The 27,060-nt window shown below is 52.5% G+C and overlaps 1 protein-coding gene across 2 annotated transcripts in view; it reads left to right on the top strand.

Annotated features, from left to right (window-relative positions):
• Positions 1 to 27,060, top strand: part of RPH3AL (rabphilin 3A like (without C2 domains)) — a 118,892-nt gene that overhangs the window by 48,288 nt on the left and 43,544 nt on the right. Inside the window, exon 5 of one of the 2 annotated variants that reach the window (XM_082678339.1) lies at positions 15,900 to 15,986. The exons of the other annotated variant lie outside the window; for it this stretch is intronic. Coding sequence (XP_082534465.1) covers positions 15,900 to 15,986 — 87 coding nt within the window. The remainder of the gene's footprint in view (positions 1 to 15,899; positions 15,987 to 27,060) is intronic. 2 annotated transcript variants of the gene reach the window in all.

Here is a 27,060-nt window from a genome sequence, read left to right as displayed (position 1 = left end):
TCGGGGAGGGAGGGAGAAGGAGGGGGTGATGGCGAGAGGCGGGCTGAGGGAGGGAGAGAATGAAGCGAGGATCTGGCGGCAGAACCATCAAAGGGTGCTAAGCAGGTGATGGCTGTCAGGTGTGTCTCTGGGGAGTTTAAGTCCAGAGGTGGATTTGGAGGAGGGAACGTGTAGTGGGTTGTAGAGAGCCTGTCGGATGCTGGATTATCCAATTAGCAATAATGAAGGCCTGAATTCAGGCAAGAACAACCAGGATGGGGACTTCAAAGATGGTGAAGAGTTAGAAATAAAAGCTGCCAGTGATGGAGAGCTCACTCCGGGCCAGGCCCCTGCCGAGTTATCAGGCACCCTTCCCTTCCCTGTAACTCCTTCTTTTCCAGGCTGCTCACACACCCTTCGGGGGCAGGACTGGGCTGGGGACACTGGGCCTGGGCCCGCCTTCTCTTGCTCCAGACGCCCTTCATCCTGCCCCTGTCAGGCCTGGCCTCTCCCCTCGTCGGCATCTCTCCCAGGGCCGCAGACCTCTGCACTTCGACTTCTGCTGCCTGCCTTTGCTCAGCACTCTCCCCCGATACACACATCCTACCCGTGTCTGAAGTCCAATTGAGGGCGCGGGTCCCTGTGTATGTCAGAGGATGGACATAGCTGGTGGGGTGGGATAGGGGCGGAGCCGGTGTTGCCTAAACTCATACTGACTGCTATACCTGCACCTGTGCTGAGTGGACCGGGCGTCAGGAGTGCAGGAGAGCTCTGCCCTGGGCTCCCCCCACCACCCCCCGCCCCCGTGACCTCCGGTTAAAATCCCTTCCCGCTCTGGGCCTCTCGAGCTCCCTGTGAAAGGAAGCAGTTGGAGGGGTTGGAGGAGAGGGTCTCTTGGGCTGTCCAGCAGTTTCCTCCTGTGAAGCTCAGGTCAGCCCAGTCCCTGCAGGATCACCACCCCAGAACCTGCTCCCCAGGGGCCTGCACAGATCAGTGAGCTAAAGCTCATTTCTCTGCATCTCCGGAACACAGCTCGGTTTGTTGTTATTTTAAAGCCATGGCAGGTTTGCTTCCCACTTGGCTTTGGCTCAGGCTGTGATTGCGTCTGTGTCCTCTCAGCAGGAGGAAGCCAGGGTGGGGGTCGGCATGTGCTTCTTAAAGCCGCCTCTGCCCCTAATGTTCCTGTGATGCCATAAGTCCCTCAGAGCCCCCTGGAGGTCAGTAGGCAAAAGGCGGTGATTATACCCATTTTCCAGATGGAGAAACTGAGGCTCAGAGGGATAACTTGCTCCTCGTGGCACAGCCAGGGCCTTGTAGTTCTTCCTACCTCTTGGTTCAGAACTTTGCCCACATGCCCTCTGGGAAGTAAAGAGAGCTGAAGACACGCAGGAGACCCCCAAAGGAGGGTGTTGTCTGGTGCCAGCTTGTCCATGGAGTGCAGAGGTCATTGGCTAAGTGCCTGCAACACTGGGGAAGGGACGGTCGCCCCAACACTAGGGCTCACCATAGTCGGGGGTGGCACCCTGAGCACCCCTGAGGCAGGACCCTGCCCCCCAGAGTTTGTCACACCCCTAAGGTGGCTGAGCAGCAGCTGAACACACATGGGGTGTCTGTAGTTGTTGAGTCATGGACTGGTCAGTGTGAGGCCAGCCCCTCACTGAGTGGGCAGAGTGTCTGTAGGCTTGGGCTTGGGTTGGGTTTGGGGACACCAGCCGGGCTTCCCCACTGAGACATCCATCCGTCTGGCACCCCCTTGGGCCCCTCGCTACCCCCCTCAGTGGCTCTTCTCCCAGGGTCTGGTCCGTGTAGCGAGCCCGCCGGCAGCAGGAAGCCGTGTTGGCAAATCTGTTTAGCGGCTGTTACCAGGAACAGTAATTTTGTGCAGCCTCTTGTCCTCTGTTGCGGTAAATAACAGATAATGACATTTCCAGTCCGAGCTGTGGCCAGCGCCGCCCACGTGGCCCTCGCCTCAACAGCTGCACCCCGCAAGCTGCCACCCTTCGCAGGCCCTGCGATTCTTCATCGCTCTCAAATTGCCCCTGTTTTTCCTGCTGCGTTGCTTCCCGCACAGCTGTTTGCTGTTCACTGACCTTAACTGGAGGTGGGTTTAGCCTGTCCTTCTGTTGCCCCGCAGGGAAACCAGGATGCCGCTCTTGTGGATAGAGGGAGCAGAGGGGAGCATGGGAGCCGGCTCCTCACCTAGGCACCCTTTAGCCCGGGCCTCCAAACCAGGAAAGAGCCGGGCCTTTCTCAGAGGGGACTTTTTTTGTGTGCGCGGTACACAGGGCTCTCACTGTCGTGGCCTCTCCCACTGCGGAGCACAGGCTCCGGACGCGCAGGCTCAGCGGCCATGGCTCACAGGCCCGGCCGCTCCGCGGCATGTGGGATCTTCCCGGACCGGGGCACGAACCCGTGTCCCCTGCATCGGCAGGCGGACTCTCAACCACTGCGCCACCAGGGAAGCCCTCAGAGGGGACTTTTGAGCTCTCTCCTTCCAAACCCTTTCCTCGCCCTTGTCATCCTGCCTTCCAGAGGAGGGATGACTCTCCCAGGTTACAGATGCAGAAACGGAGGCTGAGAGGGGTTACGATCTGCCAAGCCTTCCAGAGACCCCTCTGCCCAAGAACCACATCTGCCTTGCCGAGTTTCCAGGCGCAGACAGGAGTGTAGTCTGGGCCCCCCAGGGAGTGAGGCCCGAGCACCTGGCTGCCACTGCGGGGCCTCCCCACCCGGCTCCTGACTGCCTGCAGTGGAGTATCATCCGCTTTCTAGCTCATTCTCTGCTTCTCTGCTTCTTCGTCTTGCTCAAGTGTGGCTTTTTCCCTCCGGCTGAAGTCTTCAGTGGCAGTCTACTGCCACTCTGTTCTGCTGCCTAGAATAGAGCCTAACCGCCGCCACTTGGTATCCAGGGCCCTCAGTCCATTCGTGGCCTGAGCACGAGCTGCTGACCGTAGCAGCATAAACTGCATACGGGGCTGGGAGTCCCGAGGCCTGAGGGTCAGACCTGACTCTACCTGGCCCAGACCTGTCACCGCGCTTCCCGGACCTCTGCTCCTGCGCATAGCCAGGGTCCTTCGCTGATCACTAGTGCTGTTGCTCCTGGGACGCTAAGAAGCCCTAGGGTGTTTGTCGAGTCCGCTGTATTTTTCAAATTAAAAAAAAATCAGTTCCAGTGATAGGTACTTACTGGCTTTGAGGACGTTTACTGTGTCTAGGCACTGGAGTGGGCACAGAGAAGGGAGAGGGTATTTTCACATAAACTGACGTTTTGAGAGTTAGGATAACCCTGGAAAGTCAGAGAAGACGGTGCTGACCCTGGGACAGGTGAGGCTGCCGGGGAGCTGAATGTCCACACTGGGCTGGCGGGGGGAATCTGTGCTAACTTGGCTTCCTGTGGACCCTGGATTGGCCTTCGCTAGTCTCCTCAAGCCCTCCCCACTCCCCACCCTGATCTCTTTGGCCCAGCAGCTTGAATTTGTTGTCTGGCCGAACTGTCTGCATCCAGCCCCGCTCCTCTGGCTCTGCGCTGGGGCCCCTCTGCTCCCCCAGGTCCTGGCCCCACCCCCACAGAGGCCCCTCCCCCTTCTTATGCCCTCCCCCTCCACCAGCTCCATCAGAGCCCAAATGCTCATATCTCCTTCAGCCTAAACAGACATTTATTGAGCACCTACAGTGTGCCAAGCACCAGTCCAGGTTCCAGAGTGACCTCAGGGTCGGGCCAAGCCTCGGCCCCTCCTGAAGCACCTGTTCTAAGGGTGGTGAAACTGACAGTAGCTGCACTCAGACCAATATCGAAAGTTCCCCCATCTACACGGCCTCTCACTTGCCTTGCGTTCCCAAGCTTCAGGCGGCGCCGTGTGCGGGCCCTCCTTCGTCTCTGTCCCCTGCCTTCCTCCCAAGCTCTGGACCTGGCCCCACCTCCCAACTCTTCCAAGGAGTCCACTCGCACTGCAAGTATCCATGTGTCCAAAGCCGAATATTTTGCCGGCCGCTCGTCCCCACTCTGTCAACATGACCACCGTCCATCCTGTTGGCCAGCTGGCAGCCTCTAGAATGAACCGGAGTCCTTCCTTTTCCTCACCTTCCATACCCAGCTAGGATTGGAATTCCATAGGTATCTGGGAATGTTCTGGAAAAAGAGCCTCTGCTGAGAATACAGAGGACACATTGACCAGGAGTGACTGAATCTGTATTTTCAGCAAAGGTGCTTTTTCTGAAACTCAGATCTGATCGTGCCCCTCCCCTCCTTAAAAACCACCATCGGCCCCCAGATGTCTGCAGAATCCCAACCCCACAGCCCATGATGCTTGTCAATCAGCCCCTCCCTTCCTTCCTAGCCAACTACATGCCAGACGCCTGCTAAACTTGGGGATTTAAACAAGAACAACAATGTCCCTTTTCTAGAGGGAGCATACTCACAGGATAGACAATTTCAACATGATGCAATTAACACTCCTCTAGAGATGTTGACCCATATTGGGAGCGCACAGGAGGGAGTAACTAGTGCTTCCCCTGGGGGGAAATCAAGGAAGGAGTCACAGAGGAGGAGACGTTTGAGTTGTTCCTGAAGGATGCGTAGGAGTTTGCTAGTCATGAGGCAAAGGCTGGGTGAAAGCATAGAGGCAGGGAAGTACCTAGAGTGTTGGGAACGGGCAGTGAGGCGTTTGGGGCTGGCATGGTGGGCTTGGTGAGGCTGGAGAGTTAGGCGGGGGCCGAGGAGGAAGGCTCTCACATATGTGTGCATCCAGCTTCTTGTTTCTGTGCCCTCAGCCTGTGAGCCTCGCCGTGTTCTCCACCTAGTCCAGGGCCTGGTAGCAGCAGGGCCTTAGGAAGTGTTTGCTGAATGCTCTTGACGTCATTGGCCCAACCTGCAGCTAAAGTTGCTGCCCACCGAATTCTAGGGGGAGGGACGGTGAAGGTCCCCCGGAGACCCCCACCTGGCCTTCCCGTGGAGATTTCAAGCGTTCCCAAAGCAGGGCTGCGACTTCAGTATCTTTGGGGATCCGTCCCACAGGCTGATCGCACAGCCTAGAGCCATAGAATTTCAGAGCTAGGATCTGCTGAGCACACCTGGCCAGGGGCTCCTTGCCTGGCCCTCCCTCCAAGTTATGGCTTTGCGGCAGCCCCAGTGGAGCCAGGCTCCCTTGTAGCCTTAGCTGGGAGGCTGCTGATAGGGGCAGGGTGTTTTTAGGATGCTGGTTGTGAGGACAGAAAACCAAAATGATCCAGCCTTTCCCTTGGCTGTGCTCTTGTAACAGAGCCTGGGCCAGGTGGCTACCAGGTGGCTACCAGGTGGCAGGCACGCCTCTGGGTGAGAGATTATCTGTGGGAGGCCCCAGCCCAGTGCTGAGTTTGGTTATGCAACCATGGCCTGGCCGAGGGAGGCTGGAGCTGGCTGTGTCTGGGGCCTTTAATTCCCTGAGTTCATGTTCCCGGGATGGCCAGTGTCTGTCTTGGCCATGTGTCTTCAGACCACCACTGTCCACTGGAGAACCCCATCCACTTCCTCCCTCTCAGGACATCCGTTCCCTGGCCCCATCGGCATCCTTCTCAACTAGGGTGGGGTTCATAGCGGGCATGGGTGAGAGGCAAGACAGGGAGTGTGACCCAAGTCTGGCCCTCCACTTACTCTCCTTGGGTGGCCCCAAACAAGTTACCTGGGCTGTCTGCCCCAGTGCCGTCATCTGAGTGACTAATCTGTGTGAAGCGCTCCTGCTGTGCCCAGCAACTCAGTACGTGTTATATAAGCTCTTGCTTTTTACGATTATGAACCTGGGTCCCCATCCTGGCTCTGCCACCTCCTGGTGACATGAACTTAGCCAAGCCACCCAAGATCTCTGAGGATGAGGATGCCTTCCTCATCCAAGGCATCCGGATCATCAAAACTCCCTCACAGGGCTGTTGTGAACATAAACGGGATTAAATGTGATAATGTGTGTTGAGCGCTGAGCTGGGCGCCAGGCGTGGAGTAAGTGCTCAGTAAACGGTGACTGTTAATCATTATTGTGAGTTGTAACTCTAAGTAACCACCTGGCAGGGAGCAAGAGGATGTGAGCCCGCTCCCTCCACCACCTGGGCCGTCCTCTGCCCTGACTCCCTCCCGGCCAGAGTGGGGCGGGAGAGCTGCAGGCCGCCGTGTGACGCGGTGGTCCCGGGAGACCGCTGGGCCAGGGATTTGGATGGAGCCACGTGGACCCGCGGCCGAGAGGCCAGAGGACTTGACGAGCTCAGCCATGGCCCAGGCCCCGTCAGTCCCAGGAGCAAGGGGTTTCTTCCTTTAGGGCTGGAAGGAGCTAGTGAGGCTTCCAGGAGTGGTCCCCGAAGGACCGGCAGGACCCAATCGGGAGGAGCCGGCCATGTTCAGAGCTTCAGGAAAGCTCAGTGTGGGTCAGGGAGTCCCCGCGTGCACTGGACTCCATCTACCCCAGAGTATTCCCCCTCGGCAGGTTGGCCCAGGGACGGGGGGCCCTAGGGTGCACTTCAGGCCTGGGAGACCTTAGGAGGGTTGTGCCCGAGAACCCCTTAGAGAACCATTCACTGATTACTTTTTTTTTTAATTGAAGTATAGCTTATTTACAGTGTTTCAGGTGTACAGCAAAGTGATTCAGCTATATAGAGAGAGATATATTCTTTTTCGGATTCTTTTCCATTTAGGTTATTATAAGACATCAAATATAGTTTCCTGTGCTATACAGTAGGTCCTTGGTTTTTTTTTTTAATTTTAATTTTATTTTAGAGTATAGTTGATTTACAATGTTGTGTTAGTTTCAGGTGTACAGCAAAGTGATTCAGTTATATATACACATATTATATATGCATATAACACATATAGATATACTCTTTTTCAGATTGTTTTCCGTTATAGGTTATTACAAGATATTAAGTAGAGTTCTCTGTGCTATACAGTAGGTCCTTGTTGTTTATCTGTTTTCTACATAGTAGTGTATGTCTGTTAACCTCTAACTCCTAATTTATCCCTTCCCGCCCCCTTCCCCTTCCATAACCATAAGTTTTTTTTCTATGTGTGACACCCATTGATTTCCTCCCTCATTCACCCCTGGGGAGAGTCAGTGCTATCGCCTGTCCCCACACAAGGCCCCGTGAGACCCAGGGTCCCCTTAGAGGTTGGGAGGGAGAAGTGCGGAGTCCCCACCTGTCCTTCTTCCCCATCGGGACTTCAGAGCAGTTATTTTAGCCTTTCAAAACCCAGACTCCCTTTAGATAAATGTAGAAACCTTCCACCTTTTTTAATGCTATTTGAAATTTCAAAATAATATTTTATGTTTGAAAAAAGTGAGCATACTGTTGAATGTGCTTTTCCCCCTCCAAGTGCCCTGTCCTCGGCCCTGGAGGGTCTGGCACCCCCTCAGAGGGAAACACCCCAGCCTCGGGGGTCGACATTGGCCCTCGCCTGAGACGCACAGGCTCCCCCGCCATCCCCTCAGCCCTCAGCCCTTCCATGATTTGTGCACTTCCACCAAGTGTTTCTGCCTTGTCACGACTCAGTCTCACCAGGAGTCAGTGCTCCGTCTGCGCAGCCCAGCGTTTGTACGTCTCTTCTCCCCAAGGGGCTGAGTACCCACCGTGCCCCGCACAGACGCTTGCTGAAGGAATGAATGAATTCCTCGAGACCCAGGGCTGTGTGTCATGTGGTCCCGTTTTGATCGTACGTTATTAGATTTGCTGGTCTTTAAAACCTCCCTCTCAGCTTCATACTGAATAACCCGTCTCCACTCCTTTGCCCAAACTCTCACCTGCAGCCGTGGTGCAACCACTGACCCTCCTGTCACCCACCGTGCGTGCCCCCAGGGCCCGTCGAGACAGCTCAAATCTTTGCTTCCCACGTTTGCCTGGGAAAGAGGCAAAAACCCAGCATGGAGTCTCCATTTTTTTGTTTTTATTTTTTGCGGTACGCGGGCTTCTCACTGTTGTGGCCTCTCCCGTTGTGGAGCACAGGCTCTGGACGCGCAGGCTCAGCAGCCATGGCTCACGGGCCCAGCCGCTCCACGGCATGTGGGATCTTCCCAGACCGGGGCACGAACCCGCGTCCCCTACATCGGCAGGCGGACTCTCAACCACTGCGCCACCAGGGAAGCCCTAGGCATGCCTTTTTAGTATGCGCTTATGAATGTTCATCTCGAGCTCCTTCCATTGCCTTTTTAACCCTCCTGTCTGCTCAGGATGCGGGGCTGACGGTAGCGAGTGGCAGGAGATGGAAGGCAGTGCTTTGGAAGCTAGTCCTGAAATCTGCAGTGCTGCCTTTCAGCTGGGAGAGGTGGCTGGGGGCTGCCCAGGACTGGGGTCTGCAGGTGGTCCCCACGTAGCATCAGTGGCTCATCTGGTGGGGAGCTGGGGAGGGCTCACTCAAAGGAGGCGGTGCAGCCTTCCAGAGACTGATGTGAAGAGTGGCCCTGCGTGGGGTAGTACACCTGCGACCCGCAGCCGGGGCACGGGAAGGCTGGCGTTTCCCCAGCATGGCACCAGTGTTGGAAGCACAGAGAGACTTGTCTTCCTTCTGAAATTCTTCTCCGGGTGCCTCCTGGCTTCTGTCTCAGGCCAAGCAGCAGGTGGCTGGCATTCTTAAGGCTGTGCGTCTTTGGGTGACTCAGTATTTGCAGTGGTCAGGGCTCAGGTCAGCATGCCCTCAGCCCTGCTGGCCCCCAGGCTGTGTCCTAATGAACAGAGGAGAGCCCTGGCTGTGCCCTCCCCCACTTGAGGCTTGACCGAGTCTGATGTTCTGGAAGGGGAGCCGGGGCCCAGGGAGCCAGCTCTGCCTTCACCTGAGCCCCCGGTGGAGAAGGAAGGCTTGGATGAGTCTCTTGTCTGAGCAGAAACCTGGAGCTCAAACAGCGCAAGGTCCGCATCCCAGCTCCTCGTGGTCAGGTTACTTAGCCTCAGGCCTCAGATCCTGAGTTGATAAAATAGGGACCGTAATACCCACTTCTTAGTGCGATTATGAAAATTAAGTGAGATTCTACATAAAGCACCTACCCTGATGCCTGGTGTAGCACCAGGGCTCGAGAAAGTATATCAGTATTTATAATATGTACATCAATAGCTAAAGTATATAAATATTTTAATATGTGCATCAGTATCTAAAGTATATCAATATTTATAATATGTGCATCAGTATCTAACATATATAAATATTTATAATATGTGCAGCAATATCTAACGTATATCAATATTATAATATGTGCATCGGTACCTAACGTACTGAAAGTCACTTGGCAGCAGAACCTGGCTTCCAGATACTGAGTGTGTCTGTAGCAAGGAGGCCATGTCTAGCCCCTGCGCTCCTGGCCCTCCAGGGCTGGTGATGCACCTCCAAGCCTGGCTGATGTCTTGGGGGTGAGCAGGACTGATCCTGTGATCAGAGGGGTCAGTGACCCGTGGACACCACCTGCGGAGGTGGAGGCGGGTGGAGGCAAGGCTGACTATCTACCTTTGAGCCACACTCAACCAGCAAGTCCAGTCTCCCTCCCGTTTGTGCCTATGTCTTCGGCTTCTTTAATCCATCCTGACCCACAAAAATCCAGATAGGGTCAAAAAATGAAGTCGGGGCTAGTGATTTCCCAAAACATTTAGCATAGTCTTCCTTTAAACAGGAATTCTGCTTACCCATTTAAAATAGATTTCGACTTAGCACAATTCAATTTATGTTTTGGCCGGTCTCCTTCCAGATATTTTTCTATGTATATATCTACTTCTAAATGGATATAGGCACATATACATATCTATGTGGTAAAGAATCACACTAGGCTTACTGTTTATAACCTGCTTTTTTAACTTAATTTATTGTGAACATTGCTCCATGTCAGTAAATACACGGTTCCGTCGCGATTGTTTTCATTCTTTCTGTTTACGTCGTCATTTTTTATTGCCGAGTACCTTTCTCCAAAACACAATCGGATTTTTTTCCTTGCTGAAGGTTTGAGTTCTAGCATGGGGAGCACACTGGGTGGCGTGAAATGCACACTCGCGGGCTGATTTCTTCACGTTGTTCGTGCCTGTACTGTGATTGTCTGGACACAGCCATTTCTTTACCCTGCTTTCCTGGGGTGAGGGGTCGGGGGCAGCCCCTCCACGAGCATCATTGCTGCCTGGTTCCTAAGGAGAGACCGTCTCACTGACACACTTCAGTCGGTGAAACTTGAAACTCTTGGGCAAGTCCTTTTCCAGTTTCAGTCTTGAAGCTCTTGGGCAGGTCCTTTTCCAGATGAGTTTTGCTCGTTCATCAAGTCCTCCGCTCGACGGAACCCTCGCTGAGGACAAAGGGCCGTGGCTGGTTCATCCTCATCCTTCCTAGAACAGCACCTTCCATCCAGCATTGAGGAAACGTTTGTTGAATTGAAGCACCAGATGTTTTCAAATTAACCATCTCCATTATTCATTTCTGCAGCACAGCGTACGTTTCTCTGGCCTCCTCGTGTGGGACATTTAAGCACAATTTCGTCTTTCTTCGGTTGGCTGAGTGCCGGGAGCACTGCTTTCTGTGTGATGGATGACGCAGCAGCAGCGAGGCTTCCAGGGCCTGTCACAGAGCGCGGCTGACTCCCGGGTACTAAGCGCCCTGGAGGGGTGCGAGCAGTTCCGTTCCCACCCCCGCGTGGGCCCCACACCTGCTCCCTTCTAGTCGGTGGCAGCTCAGGGACTCCGCCGTGGAGCGTGAAGGCTCCGCGTGGAATGAGTCAGCAGGGGCTCGCGGTGAGGATGGGAAGGCCGGCCTGGGAGTGAGGTGCCCCAGCTCTGTGGTCTCCCGGACCGTGTCGTGCCTCTGACGCTGACCTATAGCGTGGGAAGGTGAAGGTGATGATGTTGGATGGAGAGGTGGGGTTCCAGGGAGTCTTGGGGTGACCGAAGTGGCCTAGGGTATGAGGATGTTCAGGAGGGCGCCTCCACAGACCTTGGAAAGAGTCTGAACACACAGGCAGCCTGCAGGCTGCACCCCTGGGGCGGCGGGCAGGCAGTGGTCACGTGGAGGGCGGGGCACACATCTCTGCCCCCACCCTTAGCAAAGGACCCTCAGTGTCATTTCCTCTGTGGCCAGCCCAGCCTGGATTCATGCCCCGCCCACTGAGAGTGAGGCCCCCCGGGCAGCAGTCCCACCACCCCTGACACCCCACCCCAGAGGAGGCTCTTCCTTGTCTGGTCTCCCGTCGCCTGACCAATCAGCCTCACTCAGTGTGGACGGGGCACCCCCTGCCCCGCTGCTGCCCAGCGAGTGTTTCCTGTTTCTGTGCGTCTCTTCCCCCCAGCAGGTTGGCACATTCCAGGAGGGGCCACATCTTGCCTTCTCAGGTGTAATGTTAAAAGTAGCTCTCATTTGTTTATTCGTTTATTCCACAAAACTTCATCATGCCGGAAACAGGAAGGTGAACAGAAACAGACGCGGCCTCTGCCCTCTGGTTGTTGACAGCCTAGCAGGGGAAGTGCCCGTAGTTACACAGCCACACAAATGAGGGTAAGTCTCAGTGGAGGAGAAGAGGCGAGAGCCTGTTAGGGAAGCTCCAACCGGGTTAAGACGGCAGAGAAGGCTTCCTGAAGAAGTGGTGCTTTTGCTGAGGTCTGAAGGATGCATAGGCTCATGAGGAGAGCGTGTGGTCAAGTACATCCCAGACAGAGAGAGCAGCACATGCCAAGGTCCAGTGGCAGGAAAAGCAGATTGAGGACCAGGGACTGAAGTCAGGCCAACACGGCTGGGGCTTGAGATGGAGAACGAGGCAGTAGAGTAGGGGAGAGGGGTGCAAGCTGAGGTCACAAGGAGGTAGGTCTACCCTGAGCAGGCATCATGCGTCATGTGAAAGGGTGTGGTCTTCATCCAGAGGGCAACAGGAAGTCTCTGGAGGCTCCTAAGCTGGCAAGGACGGTAGACAGGACGTGATGAGATTTGCATCTTGAAAAGATCACGCTGGCTTCCGTGCTGGGAACCAGCTGGAGGCTGGCCAAAGCGGGGTGGGGCCGTGGTGCAGGCGCCGGAGATGGCAGTATGGATAGGGAGGGTCTTGGAGGAGAGTGGACAGTTCTAGTGAGATTTAGAGTTCCTGGAGATGGATTATTTGGATGGGCAGGAGGGAGAGTGGGGGTCAAGGATGACTCTGGGGTTTTGGCTTATATAACTGATGCGTGTGGCATCCTTCACTGAGGCAGCTGTGCAGGACTGTGGTTGCCGCCTGCTCCTTATCGTGGACTGTGCTGAGCACTTTCATCAATCATCTCCTTGACCCTCCTAACTGTGACATGAGCCTGCCTGTTACCACCATCTTCGGGACAAGAAAATGCAGCTCAGAGAAGGCTGGTAACAAGTCCAAGGTTGCATCTAAATGGCAGACGCTGTGCTCCGCTGCCCCAAAGCCTGTGTCCCGTGGGCTACCCCCTGAGCCTTTCCCCATGCGTGTTCTGGGATGGGATGTACATTTGCAAAAGGAATGCATGGAGCGTCTGAGTCAGGCCCAGAAGCTAGACTTGGTTTGTTTAACGCTCAGACACAGTTTGAGGCTGCAGGAAGCATGAGAGAGCCAAGCCCGGGAAGCCAGCGCTCACTCACCCGGGGCAATTCCGCTCAATGGAAACCCACTTGGCAGGGAAGCTGGTGGCCACCCCCAGGCCCGGCTGTCCTTGACACGACTGTGCAGTGTTCCCTTTACACTGAGTTGATGTTGTGGCCGGCTCACACTCTCTCTCTCACTGGCTTTTTAAAATACCACCTGCTTAATTTTCTTTATTGGAACCTGGAACAAAGACCAAGCCCATAAGGGGAAAAGGCTCATTATTCTCTTCTTGGTCGAGATTTAATAGAACAGCAATTATGTATTACTTGAACTGGGGCGTGTTATCTTTTTGCTGGCCCAGATTCCGCAGCTGGAGACACTGGAGCTTGTAAAGAGGCCAAGAGATGGCCGGGACTGACCAGGGGTTCCACTAGTGATGGCTGGTAGCCTGAAAACAGGGCTGCCCGTGGGCCAGGGAGGGTATGCCCTGTCATGTCACCCCCAACTACCTCCAGAACCCCACAGGACAAGGGGAGGAGAGAACACTTGGGACATGCCATCCATCCCTCCCCCACCAGGACTGGGAGCTGACCCAACAGCCTTTGACCCTGCCTCTGGAAGGCGACTGGTCCACACGGCTCCTGCCCCCAGGCCAGGTGGTTCCGTGTGCTGTGTTCTCTGGGTAGAAGACAGGACACAGCTTTCAAGCACTCTCTCCTAGCTTCTTTCCCTGCCGCCCAACAGCACAGATGATCAGTCAGTCAATCAGATGCTATTTATCGAGGGCACGTGCACGCCCATCCTTCAAACCCTGCTTAAATGTCACTCCTCCAAGGCAGCCAGACATACCCTTTGGCCTGGCAGGCAGGCCGACCTGGGACTGAGCGTTGGGTGCCTCACCGGGCCCCACCCTCCCAACACAGGGCTGTGCTCCACGCGGTGCTCAGCTCTCCTAAGGTCCAGTAGAGGGGAGCTTCCCAAATCCTGACTGTCGCTACCTAACTGTGGGACTGCGGGCAGCCTTCAACATCTCTGAGCCTCATTTCCTTCACCCGTATGATGGACATCATGACACCCACCTCCTTCACGCTCTGTTGCCAGGGTGGCAGGGGCTGGTGTTCCATAATGGGAGGAACTGGTCTTCTCTCCCGATTCCCAGCAGCATCGTCTGATTCAGCAACCTTGGGAGGGGGTTAGGGCACACTGCGTGCTTGGAGGACGAGCTGTCATTGAACCGTACAAGCATGTAGAAAACACAAGAGGGAAATCTCCCCTCTCTGAGACGGCTCCACTGATTTTCCCACGTGTGCCTTCTATACGGGATCATGGGAATGAGCAGGAAAAACAGCCCGCCGGCTGCAGCGCCTCCTCCCTCTCTTCACCCCAGGAAGGAGGGGCCCGGGTGTGTTTCTTTTTTTTTGCGGTACGTGGGCCTGTCACCGTTGCGGCCTCTCCCGTTGCGGAGCACAGGCTCCGGACGCGCAGGCTCAGCGGCCATGGCTCACGGGCCCAGCCGCTCCGCGGCATGTGGGATCTTCCCGGACCGGGGCACGAACCCGTGTCCCCTGCATCAGCAGGCGTACTCTCAACCACTGTGCCACCAGGGAAGCCCCCATGTGTGTTTCTTGAGTCCCATCTTATGGGCTTATGGGGGCCCCTGTCCTAGAGGTCGAAGGGTTGGGGTGAGCATTGGAAGGGGTAGCAAGAGGCAGCTCTAGTGGGGAAGGGGGAGTCTCCAGACTGGTGGCTCGGGGCTCCAGGGGGACAGGCTGCTGGCCCCCAGAGAGGGGGCACCCCAGCCTGGCACAGATCCCAAACCCAGGCCTGACACAGAAGTGGCCAGGCCCCTTCCCCCTCTGAGGGATGTGGGAGCTCAGAGGGGGAACAGCACAGCAGTGAGCAGTCCGGCAGCACCCAGGGGACCCTTCCCAGACGTACTGCGCCACCAAAGACCCCAAGCCTGGGACCTTCGCGAGAGCGGAGCCCAAACAGACTGGGATGGACTTTCCTGCCAACCCAGAGGGACAGGAGCTTGGAGCAGATTACAATTTATTTGGAGAAATAAAAGAAAAATGACATTTCTTGTACCTGCGGGTCTGATGGAAGCGAATGCATACCCCCCGCGAATGTATCATAGCTTTCCTTCTGCCACGAGCTGATTCCTCACCTCCTGTGGCCCCACTGCCCAATCAGGCGGTGACAACATGCTCTGAAAAGCCAAGTTGGTGACATTTCCCTCTCCGTGGAGAGGTGTGCTCCTTGCTCAGTTGGCAGCCCGCAGAAAAGGCCAAGCCGCAGATACAGCCTTCCCTCGACAGGAGAGAGGAGAGAGCCCCTAGCCCCGCAGGGACCGGGCAGCTTCCACGCAGCGGCAGAAAGATGCATTGATTAGCTGGTGTGACTGTTCTCTGAGGAGGACACGCTGTCCCTGAATCAGACTCTGCCTGGGTTAGCCCAGAAGAGGTCTCAGCCCCACCAAGCGCCCCTCTGCCTCCTGGTGCCTTTCATCTGGCTTTTTCCCACCAGGGCTTGTGGCTGTGCATCTCGGGGAAGCAAAATATGTACCGAGAAGTTATGTGATCGTCAGCAACTCTGTAGAAGGAGAAGCGCTGCAGAGACTAGGTTCTGGCGGCCCACGTGTCCGGGGGCGGTTATATAGCAGCTCTAGAGGCAGACCTGAGTCTGTTACTTACTTGCTGCATGAACTTGAGCAATTCTCAAACTACTGCCTGTAAAATGGGCCTAATTCTTATATGACAGGGGTCCTGGGATCGTTAAATGAAGGGCCTTGGCATGAAGGAAGTGCCCAAGCGGTCACTGGTATTTGTCACCATATCATTGTCTTACCTTGTCAGGCACACAAGTGAATGTTTTGCAGGGTTATATACAAATGTCTGTTTTCTTTGCTCCATGTTCTTTTTTTTTTTGTTGTTCCTGGTCTTCCCTTCCTTTCACTATTCCATGCTCTTTTTTTTTTTTTTTTATGTTTTCTTTGTTGAAAAACATCATTTCCTGCCCACATTTCCGGGGACCGACAGTCTGCTGTTAAGGCCGTATCGTATTCAGTTGTGTTTGCCTGGATCGGCCTCTGGTATTGGGCGTTTGGGTTGTTTCCAGTTCCTTGCTATTGAAAATGATGCAGCTGTGACTCTCAGCAAGCTTATTTTTTTTTGACGTGATCCCAACAGGATGTACGTGTGAGGGTGAATTTCTATCACGGAGATCCTTGGATGGGCACACCTATTGTGCCCCAAAGCCGGCTACGGGTCTTAGATGATCTGTATCCTTTGGGTTATCGCCCCTTGGGGCCTGAAGCAAAAGCCATCCCCTCAGAAGGTGCCAGAGGGCTCCTTGGTTATAGTTTTCCCAGCCCCTCAGCTGAGGAGGAAGGAGCTGAGTGTTTACGTTCCCGTGTCCTCTCTCTTGTAGAAAGTCTGCACCAAATGCGGGATCGAGGCCTCCCCCGGCCAGAAGCGGCCCCTGTGGCTGTGTAAGATCTGCAGTGAGCAGAGAGAGGTAGGGTACCCAGGGCAGCGGGGTCTGGGGGGCGCCTGGGCAGGGCCGGGGCGTGCACGAATTCAGGGAAGTTCATGGTTGGTCACGGAGAGGGGCTTCTCAGAAGGCCAAGGAGGGCCTACCAGGGGCAGCCCGGGATGAGGGTGGGGAGGGTAGCCGGCTGGCTTGCCCGTTCCCCAGTGCAGAGGGGGCAATGGACCCTGGTTCTGCTCTGCCTGGGGTCCGTGGTTTCAGTGGGGAGCCCCTCGCACTGCATATAGGTCGCAGGAGGCATTTCATGGGCGTCTATTATTATCATAACAGAAATGGCTGCCCCGGGTTGAAGGTTTACTCTGCGCGTGGCACCGTGCTAAGCTCTTTACGCGAATGAATTCATTTCATCCTTATGCAACCCCACAGGCCAGTGCTGTTATTATCCCCTTTTAATGATGGGGAAGTGGAGACGCAGGAGGTTAAGTATCTTGTGGGCACCGAGCTAGTTAGTGGGTCTGACTGTGGTCTAGCCGTGGTCTGCTGTGATGATGCCGCCCCCAAAGTCCCTCTGGTTCTAAATTTCTGTCATTCTACTTCTGATCCCATTTGAAGGGAAGAAATCAAGGCTCAGCAAGGACTCTGAGGCAGTAGCAGATGGGGGGCTCGAACCTACGTCTCCCAACCCCAAACCCAGGGCTTTCCTCACTGTGCCAGGATCAGGAATGGGGCGAAAACAGTGGAGGACCTTGTCAGGCAGCTCCTGGGAAGGCCACGGGCCAGGGATCTCAGGAACAGGAGTCGGGTAGAGGGAAGATGCCCCAGGTTTTCGACATGTGGATTTATTTTTTTTACTTACCTGCTTGGTGATTAATATGCGCCTTTCATCTGAGGATCCATAAAAGGTCTCTAGTTAGAGAAAATCCTCCGCCATGGTATCCTTGAATATTGCTGCCCTGCCATTCCAAGTCTCCCCTCCTGGAAACCCTGTGGGATACAGTTCTGAGCCTCTCCATCCATTCTCCACAGCTCCCAACTGTGCTTTCTCATTTTTTTTCTTTGCCTTTCTGAGATACTTTAGGGGTGAATTCCTCAGTTCCTTTCCAGCTCGCTAAATCTTTGAGACTCTTTGTTGGTTGTCTCTCTCAGCAACACCTTTCCTTGGGTGTTTTGGAATTGGGGTTCGTCTGCTCATCTTGAGTGGGAGTCCGTCTCTCTCTCTCTTTCTCTCCTTGCTCATCACCTCCACACAGCCCTCCTTGCCGAGTGATTTCAAGTTGCCTCCACCCAGGTCCTGGGTCCCCCGGCGCAGGGCCAGCTGTCTTGGGTTAGTGATGAGCTGCATGTTCACAGCGATCATGGGATTATTCCTGGAGCCAGTCATCAAAGCCATAGGCAGTCTGGCCAGGCCCTGGCTACGTGTGTGCTTCTTCCAGCTTCTATCACTATTCACATTCACAGACAAGCTTTAGTCTTAGGAGGGTGGGGAAACGGTACCTCTGGTTTTTTCAGCTTCCTCCCTCAGATGGAAAGTGCTTTCACCAGCCCCCATTTCAGGGACTGGTCCCCCACCTCCCATGGGAGACTTTTAGTCCCTGTACCCTTGGAAAACCAACCTTCCAGCTCCCTCCACCTGCCTCTGGGTTCTGAGTCAGCAGGCTGTGCCTTCAGCCCCTCAAAATAGTAAATATTTGGAGCTTCTGATCCATCGAGATATATGTCTTACTTCTGAGAACAGTTGAGCTTCCTTGCTGGAATCTTTTCATGGACCACTGTCGTGTCTTTGGAACAGGGAAGATAGTAGGCAGGGCCTCCAAGCGTGAACTAACGTTCTAGTCTGTCTTGCCCAGAGGTCCCTGGTGTCTCATCCTGAAATGGAGACGATAATACCTGTTTCCTGGAGATACCTTGAACATTCAGCAACATCATTACAGTAGACAAAGTGTCCAGCCTAGAATAGGCACTCCATCAATATTAGAAGCCTGCCTCTCTTACCCAGCTGGAACTTCCCCCTCTGAACTTGAGGTCCTTCTGGGCTTCAAGGGGTCCCTTCTAAGATGCAGGCATCCACGAGAGAGGAAAATTCCCCAAAATACTATCTTGTAGGAGATTCCTGAGCAGGATGGCAAGACGCGGCTGAGCTGTGGGGAGGATGGAGATGAAGGAATTGTCAAGGAAAAGGAGGGCGATAAGAGGAAAGACAAAGTTAGCAAACGTCGGGCTTCCCTGGTGGTGCAGTGGTTGAAAGTCCGCCTGCCGATGCAGGGGACACGGGTTCGTGCCCCGGTCCGGGAAGATCCCACATGCCGCAGAACGGCTGGACCCGTGAGCCATGGCCACTGAGCCTGCGCGTCCGGAGCCTGTGCTCCGCAGCGGAAGAGACCACAACAGTGAGGGGCCCACGTACCGCAAAAAAAAAAAAAAAAAATTTAGCAAATGTAATAATTTAGTGGAGGGCTTGGGTAGGGGTCAGCTGGCCCCGTCCAGCCCCACTGTGAGTTACCCTTACGCTCATTAATAGTCCTGAGCTACCGCAGGCAGCGTCCACCACCAGCCCGTCCTAATCTCTGAGCGCTCCGATGCCCAGGAAAGTCTGAAATAGCTTAGGATGAATTTTCTTATCTTTCCTTAAGTAAAGAATATGAGGCTGTGCACTGTGCTATCAGTTTGTCCTTGAATTTCTAGAGGCTGATAAAACTGGGCGAGATCAAGGATGCTGTATTCCCTCTGCAGGACCAGGCAGACTGTGGACGCTTAGGAGGTGTGGATGGGCCCTGAAAGTATGTGTGTCTGTCTGGGTGCCTGTGGAAGCCATACCCAAGCGCTGCATTTTCCTGCCTGCTTTTGGGGCGGGAGAGTGCCAGGGAAATTGGTTTCCTAATGCCTTTTTTTTTTTTCCTGTAGAAAAATATCTAATCGCAACAAAGAGATAGATAAATAGAAAGAGCATTTGAAATGTCATTTTAAGTGCCACACAGAGCTGGTTCTGAGTCTGTGATAAAAATGTGGCGTTCTGTCGTGCAGCAAAAACCAGGTCCTGATGGAAGATCTTGCCTTTTCTGATGGAAACTCTCATATTACTGTGCCCAGACACGCTTATCTTCTTTTTCCATTTGACTCTTCTCTGCTGTCATCTTTGGCTGTAATTACAAGTATTTTTTTCTGGAGTGAGTCGAATGTTGGTTACATGTCCCTGGGACCATCAGGTTGGCACTGCTGCCTGTTTTGTGCGCTTCGGGGATGCAGTGGTGTCCGCTTCGGCCCCTCTGCTCTTCTGGAGCTTACAGCCTCACGCATTTAGTTGTTCGGGCATTCAACGCTTAGTTATTGGGCATCTTCTATGCACCGGGCAAAAGAACTCTTCTCATGGGAGATGGAGACCACAAACGCAATAAAGTAAGTTCTGCCATGTCACCGATGGTGAAAAAGTACTTGGTAAAGGGGACGGGGTGATGGGAACATAGGGGTAGCTGTTATTTTTTACAGGGGTCAGGAAAGGGCTCACTGATAAAATGTCATCTGAGCTGAGGTGTGGAACACACTGTGTGGCTGCGTGGACAGAAAGCATTCCAAGTAAAGGGCACTGCAAGTGTAAAGGCCCTGAGGCAGGTGTGTCCTTAGTAGGTTTGAGGAACAGCAAGTAGAACAGTGTGACTGGAGCAAAGTCAGGTTCAGGAGAGGAGGTCAGAGACGTGGCCGGGGGTCAGATCATGTTGGTCCTTGTAGATCCTTGGAAGGACTTTGGCTTTTACTCTGAGTGAAATGGGGAGCCCTCGAAGGTCTGAAGTAGAGGAGAAGCGTGACCTGAATCCTCCTCCAATTTTTTTTTATTATCTTTTATTTATTTTATTATTTATTATCAATTTTTATTGATATTTTATGATCAATTTTATTATCTTTTAGATAATATTTTTTATTTTTATTATCAATTAGATATTGATATTATCTTTTATTATCAATTAGAAGGTCTTTAGGATTCCCTGGCATGTTTTTTGGGGGGTATTTTGTTTTTTTGTTTTTCTTAATTTATTTATTTTTGCTGTGTTGGGTCTTCGTTTCTGTGTGAGGGCTTTCTCTAATTGTGGCAAGCGGAGGCCACTCTTCATCGCGATGCGCAGGCCTCTCACTATCGCGGCCTCTCTTGTTGCGGAGCACAGGCTCCAGACATGCAGGCTCAGTAGTTGTGGCTCACGGGCCCAGTTGCTCCGTGGCATGTGGGATCTTCCCAGACCAGGGCTCGAACCCGTGTCCCCTGCATCGGCAGGCGGACTCTCAACCACTGCGCCACCAGGGGAGCCCTCCCCCAATTTTTAAAGGATACTCTGGCTACTGTGTTGAGTATAAATTATAGACTATAATGTCAGAGTTAGTACCATGATATTTCATCTTTCTTATTTAGTATTACCCCAGATATTTAAGTTCTTGACTGTTGTTACCCTTAGAAGTTTTCATTTTTTTAAATATTTTATACATTTAACTCTTTACTGATTATAAAATTAATATGGATCATTGATATTCACAATGTATAGAAAGCATAAAGAAGTATACACCCTCCCAAAATCCATGATCTTACCATCCAGAGACAATCACTGTTAGCATTTTGGCGTAATTACTTTCTATCTTTTTTCTGTGTCTGTTTTCTTTATATTGTCGAACCTCTGTTTTAAAATTAACATTTTATCGTAAGCAGTTCTCAGTGTAATCAATAACTCTTTGTAAACATTCTGTCATATGGATATTCTGCTAATTTAAGCCATCTGAGTTATTTCCTTTTTTCCTTCTCATTGCTAATTGCTTTATATATCTGTGTACATAGCTTTTTGACTACATTTGAGATTATGTCCTCAGAATGGATACTTAGAAGGGAAAACTAAACACCAGTGTTTATAGAACCTCATTACCTATACACCCTTGAGTTATTGCTTTTGACTTATAATTAGCTGGCTATGTGATCTTAAATAATGACATGTGGACAGTGTATTTTCTGAGTCTTTTGCTATCTGGTAATAGCTGTTGCCTTTATACAAAAAAGACAGTGACTTGACTGATAATGCAATTGATCATAATCTTTCCCACTCAAAATTCTGTGAGTTTGGCTTCTGTTGTCTAACCGACCACACGTGAAAAGAACCACCATGAGGGAGAGTAGGCAAATGTAACGACTAGGAGAATCAGTGCCCAGGGAACTAGAGATAATAGTGAAACTGTGAAAGAAATATAAATAGGTTTTTTTTTTTTGGCCTCACTGCACGGCATGTGGGATCTTAGCTCCCCGACCAGGGATCGAGCCCGTGCCCCCTGCAGTGGAAGCACGGAGTCCTAACCACTGGACTGCCAGGAAAGTCCAAATAAGTTTTTAAATTAAGTAAAAGAGATAAGAGAAGCAATAGAAGCCCAACTGAACAAATAGGACATTTGAAAAAAGAATGAGCAAATTTGAAAAAGAACCAAATGAACCATTTTCTTTTCTAAAAATGAAAAATGTTATTAAGGAATTCACAAACTCAATCAAATGATACTTCAGTAATTTTTTAGAGCAGTAAACCTTGTCATTCCCATTAACAGACACAGATGGTTCCTTATCATTTGCTTCTTATTCATTGTTTTTTATTTTTGATCCCTGGTTGGCACTCCCAACAGCTTGGAGTCCCCGGCCCCTGATATCCACTGTACTGACTGCCATGAATATGATGTTTTTGTGACCACACGAAACTGCAGTCTTTACCTAATTAAACCAGCTGCTTATATAAGTGTTCGGCCTCCCAGCTCCCTGTCCCACCTCATTTCTATTCCCTCTGTGGATGGGCACGTTCTTTGGTCACTTTCCTGGTTTCCTTGTCAGCAAATTAATAAACTCTGATACAAGTTCGAGATTTAAAGACACAGAAAAGGGACTAAGGGCCTTCCCTGGCAGTCCAGTGGTTAAGACTCCGCCTTCCAAACGCAGGGGGTGCAGGTTCAATCCCACATGCCTCATGGCCAAAAAACCAAAACATAAAACAGAAGCAGTATTGTAACAAATTCAATAAAAGACTTTAAAAATGATCCACATCAAAAAAAAATCTAAAAAAAAAAAAAGAAAGAAAGAAAAGGGAATGAGACATCCCTCAGTGGACTGGTTAAACGGCACATCAGGCACACCTGCAGAACCCCAGGGAAGGACCTTGTGAACCAGAAGACAGTTTCCAGGATGCAGTGTAGGCAACAAGCAGGTGTAGCCCGTGAAGTCAAAACTGAGAACAGGAGAAGGCGGGCTGACCAGATCTGATGCTCAGCATAAAGCAGTTTTGAAGGCGAGAACAGAGACGTGGGGGAGAAGTCTGAAGCCAGGCGTATGCTTTTATCCCCTTTTAAATAACCTGGTGGTATTATTTATGCCTATATTTGGAAGTTAGTAATGTCATCTGGATGCGCCGGGGTCATTTTCACTGATTTTTGTCTAGGACGAACATAGTTGGATCTTCCATCCAGAAAAGCTTTTCAGTTATGCTTTTGCTTATTGCTTTGTTCCTGAACTAGTCTGGGCTCTTCTTGGGAGCACTTGGAATTTGAAGAGTGCATTTCCATTCTCTGCCTTGTGTATTTATCATCTTCTACCAAGTCATTTTCAAGTTCTCTTCATTTTTCCCTCCATTCCGAAAAATCTTAAAACTTTTCTTCCATGTCACTGATTCTTTTTTTCTCTTTTGTCTGACTTTGGTGGCTTCCTGTGTTTGGTCTTGGTGGTTGCACATGTGCCTTTATCCCCCTCCTGATGCTGTGAGAGCTGCAGGCCCAGGGTTTACCGGAAGCAGCTCAAGCACTGCTCACAGCCCCTTTCCTTTGTCTGGGATTCTGCTCCACGGAGGAGATACCCTGATTCTCCTGGGACCTGGCCCTCTGGCCATCAGGACTAGGGAGGAGGCTTCCCTGGTGGCGCAGTGGTTGAGGGTCTGCCTGCCGATGCAGGGAACACGGGTTCGTGCCCCGGTCCGGGAGAATCCCACATGCCGCGGAGCGGCTGGGTCCGTGAGCCATGGCCGCTGAGCGTGCGCGTCCGGAGCCTGTGCTCCGCAACGGGAGAGGCCACAACAGTGAGAGGCCCGCATACTGCAAAAAAAAAAAAGAAAAAACAGAACTAGGGAGGACTTGGAAATCTGTAACCCCTAGTTTGGCTCTCCCCACTCTCCCACGATTGAGCTTTACTTAAGAAAACACACCTTCCCAGATGCAGTTCACTGTTGCCAGCTCCTTCCCACACCTACCTGGTTGTTTGCTGGGAGTCTATCTCCCATCCATAAAGACAGAATTAGAGGAGGGAGGACAGCCCCTGAGCACCACCAGAAACCCGTAATCGTGCCACGCCAGGAAGGCTGCCCAGGGACAGCCCTGACCCTGCACCCTGATCCCTGCTAGGCAGGCAAGGGTGGGTGGACCCGTGACACTCGTCTCATCCATCCCACTCGCCTGTCTTCAGAGGGGAGACTGACTGTAGGTGAAATGTCAGATCCCTCCCGTGCTGGTGTGCGCGTGCCCTTCACTCACGAGCTTTCTTGGGTGTGTTAGTGCGAGCTTGGGAAGGACCTCACCGGCGCTTCTAAACACACGATGTTGCAAAGCCAGAAATTCACGTCATTGATTGTTTAGCCTTTAATCCGATTCATTAAAAAAAAAAAAAAGAGTGACTCACTCAAAGTTATACTGTAATCAGGGGGAAAGTTAATTGGAATTCAGATTGCCCAGGATTCTAGAAACCATTCCTGCAGCCTCTAAAATGTACCTTTGGAGTAGGAAGGCTTCTTTGAGGATGCGGGCATTCTCTGAGGCGGATGAGCTAGAAAGGGGAGAAGGCCAATTTGTAAGTAATTGGAAGCTGATTAATACAATGAGAGCATTCTTCTCCGCTCAGCGTCCGCTGTGCCTTCCCTGTTTCACTCAGCATCCTGATTATAGCTCAGTGGAGACCGGGCTGCACCAACACTTACTGTGTTTCCTGCAGTGCTTTTCATATAAAACGTGTTCGGGAAAGGTTTGCTGATTGAAAGAGACATTTGCAAAAGAGGAAAGCGGGTTCCTTGTTTAGATCACTTTAGAACCTTTTCCCAGCAGGGGGCTTTTGACTTCCCTGTAGTCTTATCACAGATGGCCCTGGCTGGGGCCCTGCGGTGCCCATTGATGCTAGGTCTGTATTCCTGCTTCCGGCCCCTCTCTCCTTGTTGCTTCTTGATTGACTGAAAGGGGAATTTGTGGAGTAGGAAAGTGGCTTCACATGGTGGTTTTTAAATCATCTCAAACACCCTCCCACAGGCTGGCGGGTAACCAGTAGCCCAGTTAGGGCCCCTGGGGAGGGTCCACCTTGGCACAAGCCTGCAGGAGGTTGGGAGAATCAGGGGCCCCCTCGCTCCCAGCTGGAGCCCGTGGGAAGCAGCCATCCAGCCACGCCCAGCATCCTCGTGGCACTTGGCTCCCAGGAGGGCAGCCCGTGCTCACCGCAAGCTGCCATCTGCTTCCCTGCTCTGGTTCTCTTCTGGTCCTGCTGTTACTTGCAGTTTGGATTTTTGCTGCAAACAGCTTTGCCAGAGGGTCGCCCCCGGAGGCACGGGAGTGCGCTGAGGAGTGGGTGGCTTGCGCGCGGGTGGCTGCCTGAGCACCCCGCCATCTGTGTCTGGCTCGCTCCGGGCTGCTGCCACTGCGGCCCCAGGGGACCCGGATGGTCACACTTCCTCAGTGTGTTGGCCACCGCCCACGTGCCCTGCTTTGCCAAGTGGAGCGGCTATCAGCGCAGGCTCCTGGCCTCCCACACAGGCGGAAGCAGCAGGAGGAGGAGGGTCCTGGGGCCCAGCAGCCCCCCTTCCTCCTGTGGGGAGGCAGAGTGGTCTCCCACCCCTCCCTGCCCCTTATTTGGGATGCCTACCTGAGCCTGTGTCCATGCGCTGGAGAAAGAACTTTCCTCTCTCAGGTGCTGCCTCATCCAAGAGGGAACTGACGTTATCACCGTTGCGCTCCAGTCCGCTGAGCCTGGTGTCCTGGCTGGGGAGTCCAGTCTGGCTCTGAGTAGCAGGCATTAACTCAGCACCCACTGTGGGCCAGTCAGTATCTCGCGTCATCCTCACTGGAGCCCAGTGAGGTATTCACTCTTGTCTTCGTGTCACTTGCCCAAAGACACCAGGTAGTAATTGATGGAGCAGGGGTTGAAGTCAGGAGTGTCCGCCTCCAAAACTCCTGACAACTCTACTGTCTATTCATGCATTCATTCATTTATTCATCCGTTCATGTAATAGTCATTGAGTAGTTACTATGGGCTGGGCACGGTCTTAGGCCCTTGGAAAGTAGTGATGAACAAATCAGCCAAATATCTCTGCCTTGAGTTTGCATTTTAGCAGGGACCAGGGGAGGAGAGAAGGAACAGACAATAAACATAACTGCTGCAGGAAGGGGGACCCCTTCCAGGGCCCGAGAGCGGGCTCTTGTCTAACACTTGGAAATGAATTGTCTGAGGAGACATACACGTGCTGACAAAGCAAGAGGCTTAATTGGGAAGGGCGCCCAGGCAGAGAGCAGCAGGGTAAGGGAACCCAGGAGAACTGCTCTGCCACGTGGCTCGCAGACTCGGGTTTTATGGCAATGGGGTTAGTTTCCGGGTTGTCTCTGGCCACTCATTCTGGCTCAGGGTCTTTCCTGGTGGCGCTCGCATCACTCAGCCAAGATGGATTCCAGCGAGAAGGATTCTGGGAGGTTGGTAGGACGTACGGGCGGGCGTTTCCTCTCTCCTTTTGACCTTTCCTGAATTCTTCCGGTTGGTGGTAGCTTGTTAGTTCCCCGTTCCTTACCGGGACCTCCTGTTGTTAAGATAACTCATGCAGATGGCTACTATCTTGCCTGGCCAGGGTGGGCAGTTTCAGTCAGTGGTTCCCCTCACATAACCAAACTAATACATGAGCAAATTATACAGTGCATTAGATGTTCACGGGAAGAGGAGAGCAGAACAGAGCAAAGAGATCAGGAGTGTGGGGTGCAGGGTGGGGAGGGAGGTGGCCGTGTTGAGAGTAGACCAGCCACCATGTGACACCCATTAGGATGGCTAATATTTAAAAAGCAGAAAATAGCAAGTGTTGGTGAGGATGTGGAGAAATTTGAACCCTTGTGCGTTGATGGTGGGAAAGTACAATAGCGCAGCCACTACGGAACACAGTATGACAGCTCCTCAAAAAATTAATGATCTAGCAATTCTCCTTCCGGGTATATACAGCATTCCTTACGGCATTATTCACAACAGCCTAAAGGCAGAAGCAACCCAAGCATCTACCATTGGATGAATGGATAAACAAAATGTGGTCTATGCCTCTTATTATTCATATTATGCAGCCTTAAAACGGAATGGAGGGCTTCCCTGGTGGCGCAGTGGTTGAGAGTCCGCCTGCCGATGCAGGGGGACACGGGTTCGTGCCCCGGTCCGGGAAGATCCCACATGCCGCGGAGCGGCTGGGCCCGTGAGCCATGGCCGCTGAGCCTGCGCGTCCGGAGCCTGTGCTCCGCAACGGGAGAGGCCACAACAGTGAGAGGCCCGCATACCACAAAAAAAAAAAAAAGGAATAGAATTCTGACACATGCTACAACATGGAAGAACCTTAAGGATATTATGCTAAGTGAAATAAGCTAGACACAAAAGGACACATATTGTAGGATTTCCTTTTTTTTTTTAATGTTTATTTATTTGTTTTGGCTGCACCAGGCCTTAGTTGCGGCACGTGTGATCTTCATTGCGGCGTGTTTTAGTTGCAGCATGCGAGATCTAGTTCCTGACCAGGGATCGAACCCGGGCCCCCTGCATTGGGAGTGCAGAGTCTTACCCACTGGACCACCAGGGAAGTCCTCAGGATTTCCATTTATATGAGGTCCCTAGAATAGTCAGATTCATAGAGACAGAAAGTAGAAGGGTGGTTGCCAGGGGCTGGGGGTGGGAGAATGAGAAATTATTGTTTAATGGGCACAGAGTTTCGGTCTGGGAAGATGAAAAAGGTCTGGAGACGGATGGTGGGGACAGTAGCACAGCAGTGTGTGCACTTGATGCCCCTGGACTGTACACCTAAAAATGGTTAGAAAGGTAAATTTTATGTTATGTGTA

Source organism: Grampus griseus (genome assembly GCF_964374135.1).
Source record: "Grampus griseus genome assembly, chromosome: 20".
NCBI lineage: Eukaryota > Metazoa > Chordata > Mammalia > Artiodactyla > Delphinidae > Grampus > Grampus griseus.
Note: the sequence above shows the minus strand (reverse complement) of the source record. Positions and strands in the feature narration are given on the sequence as shown.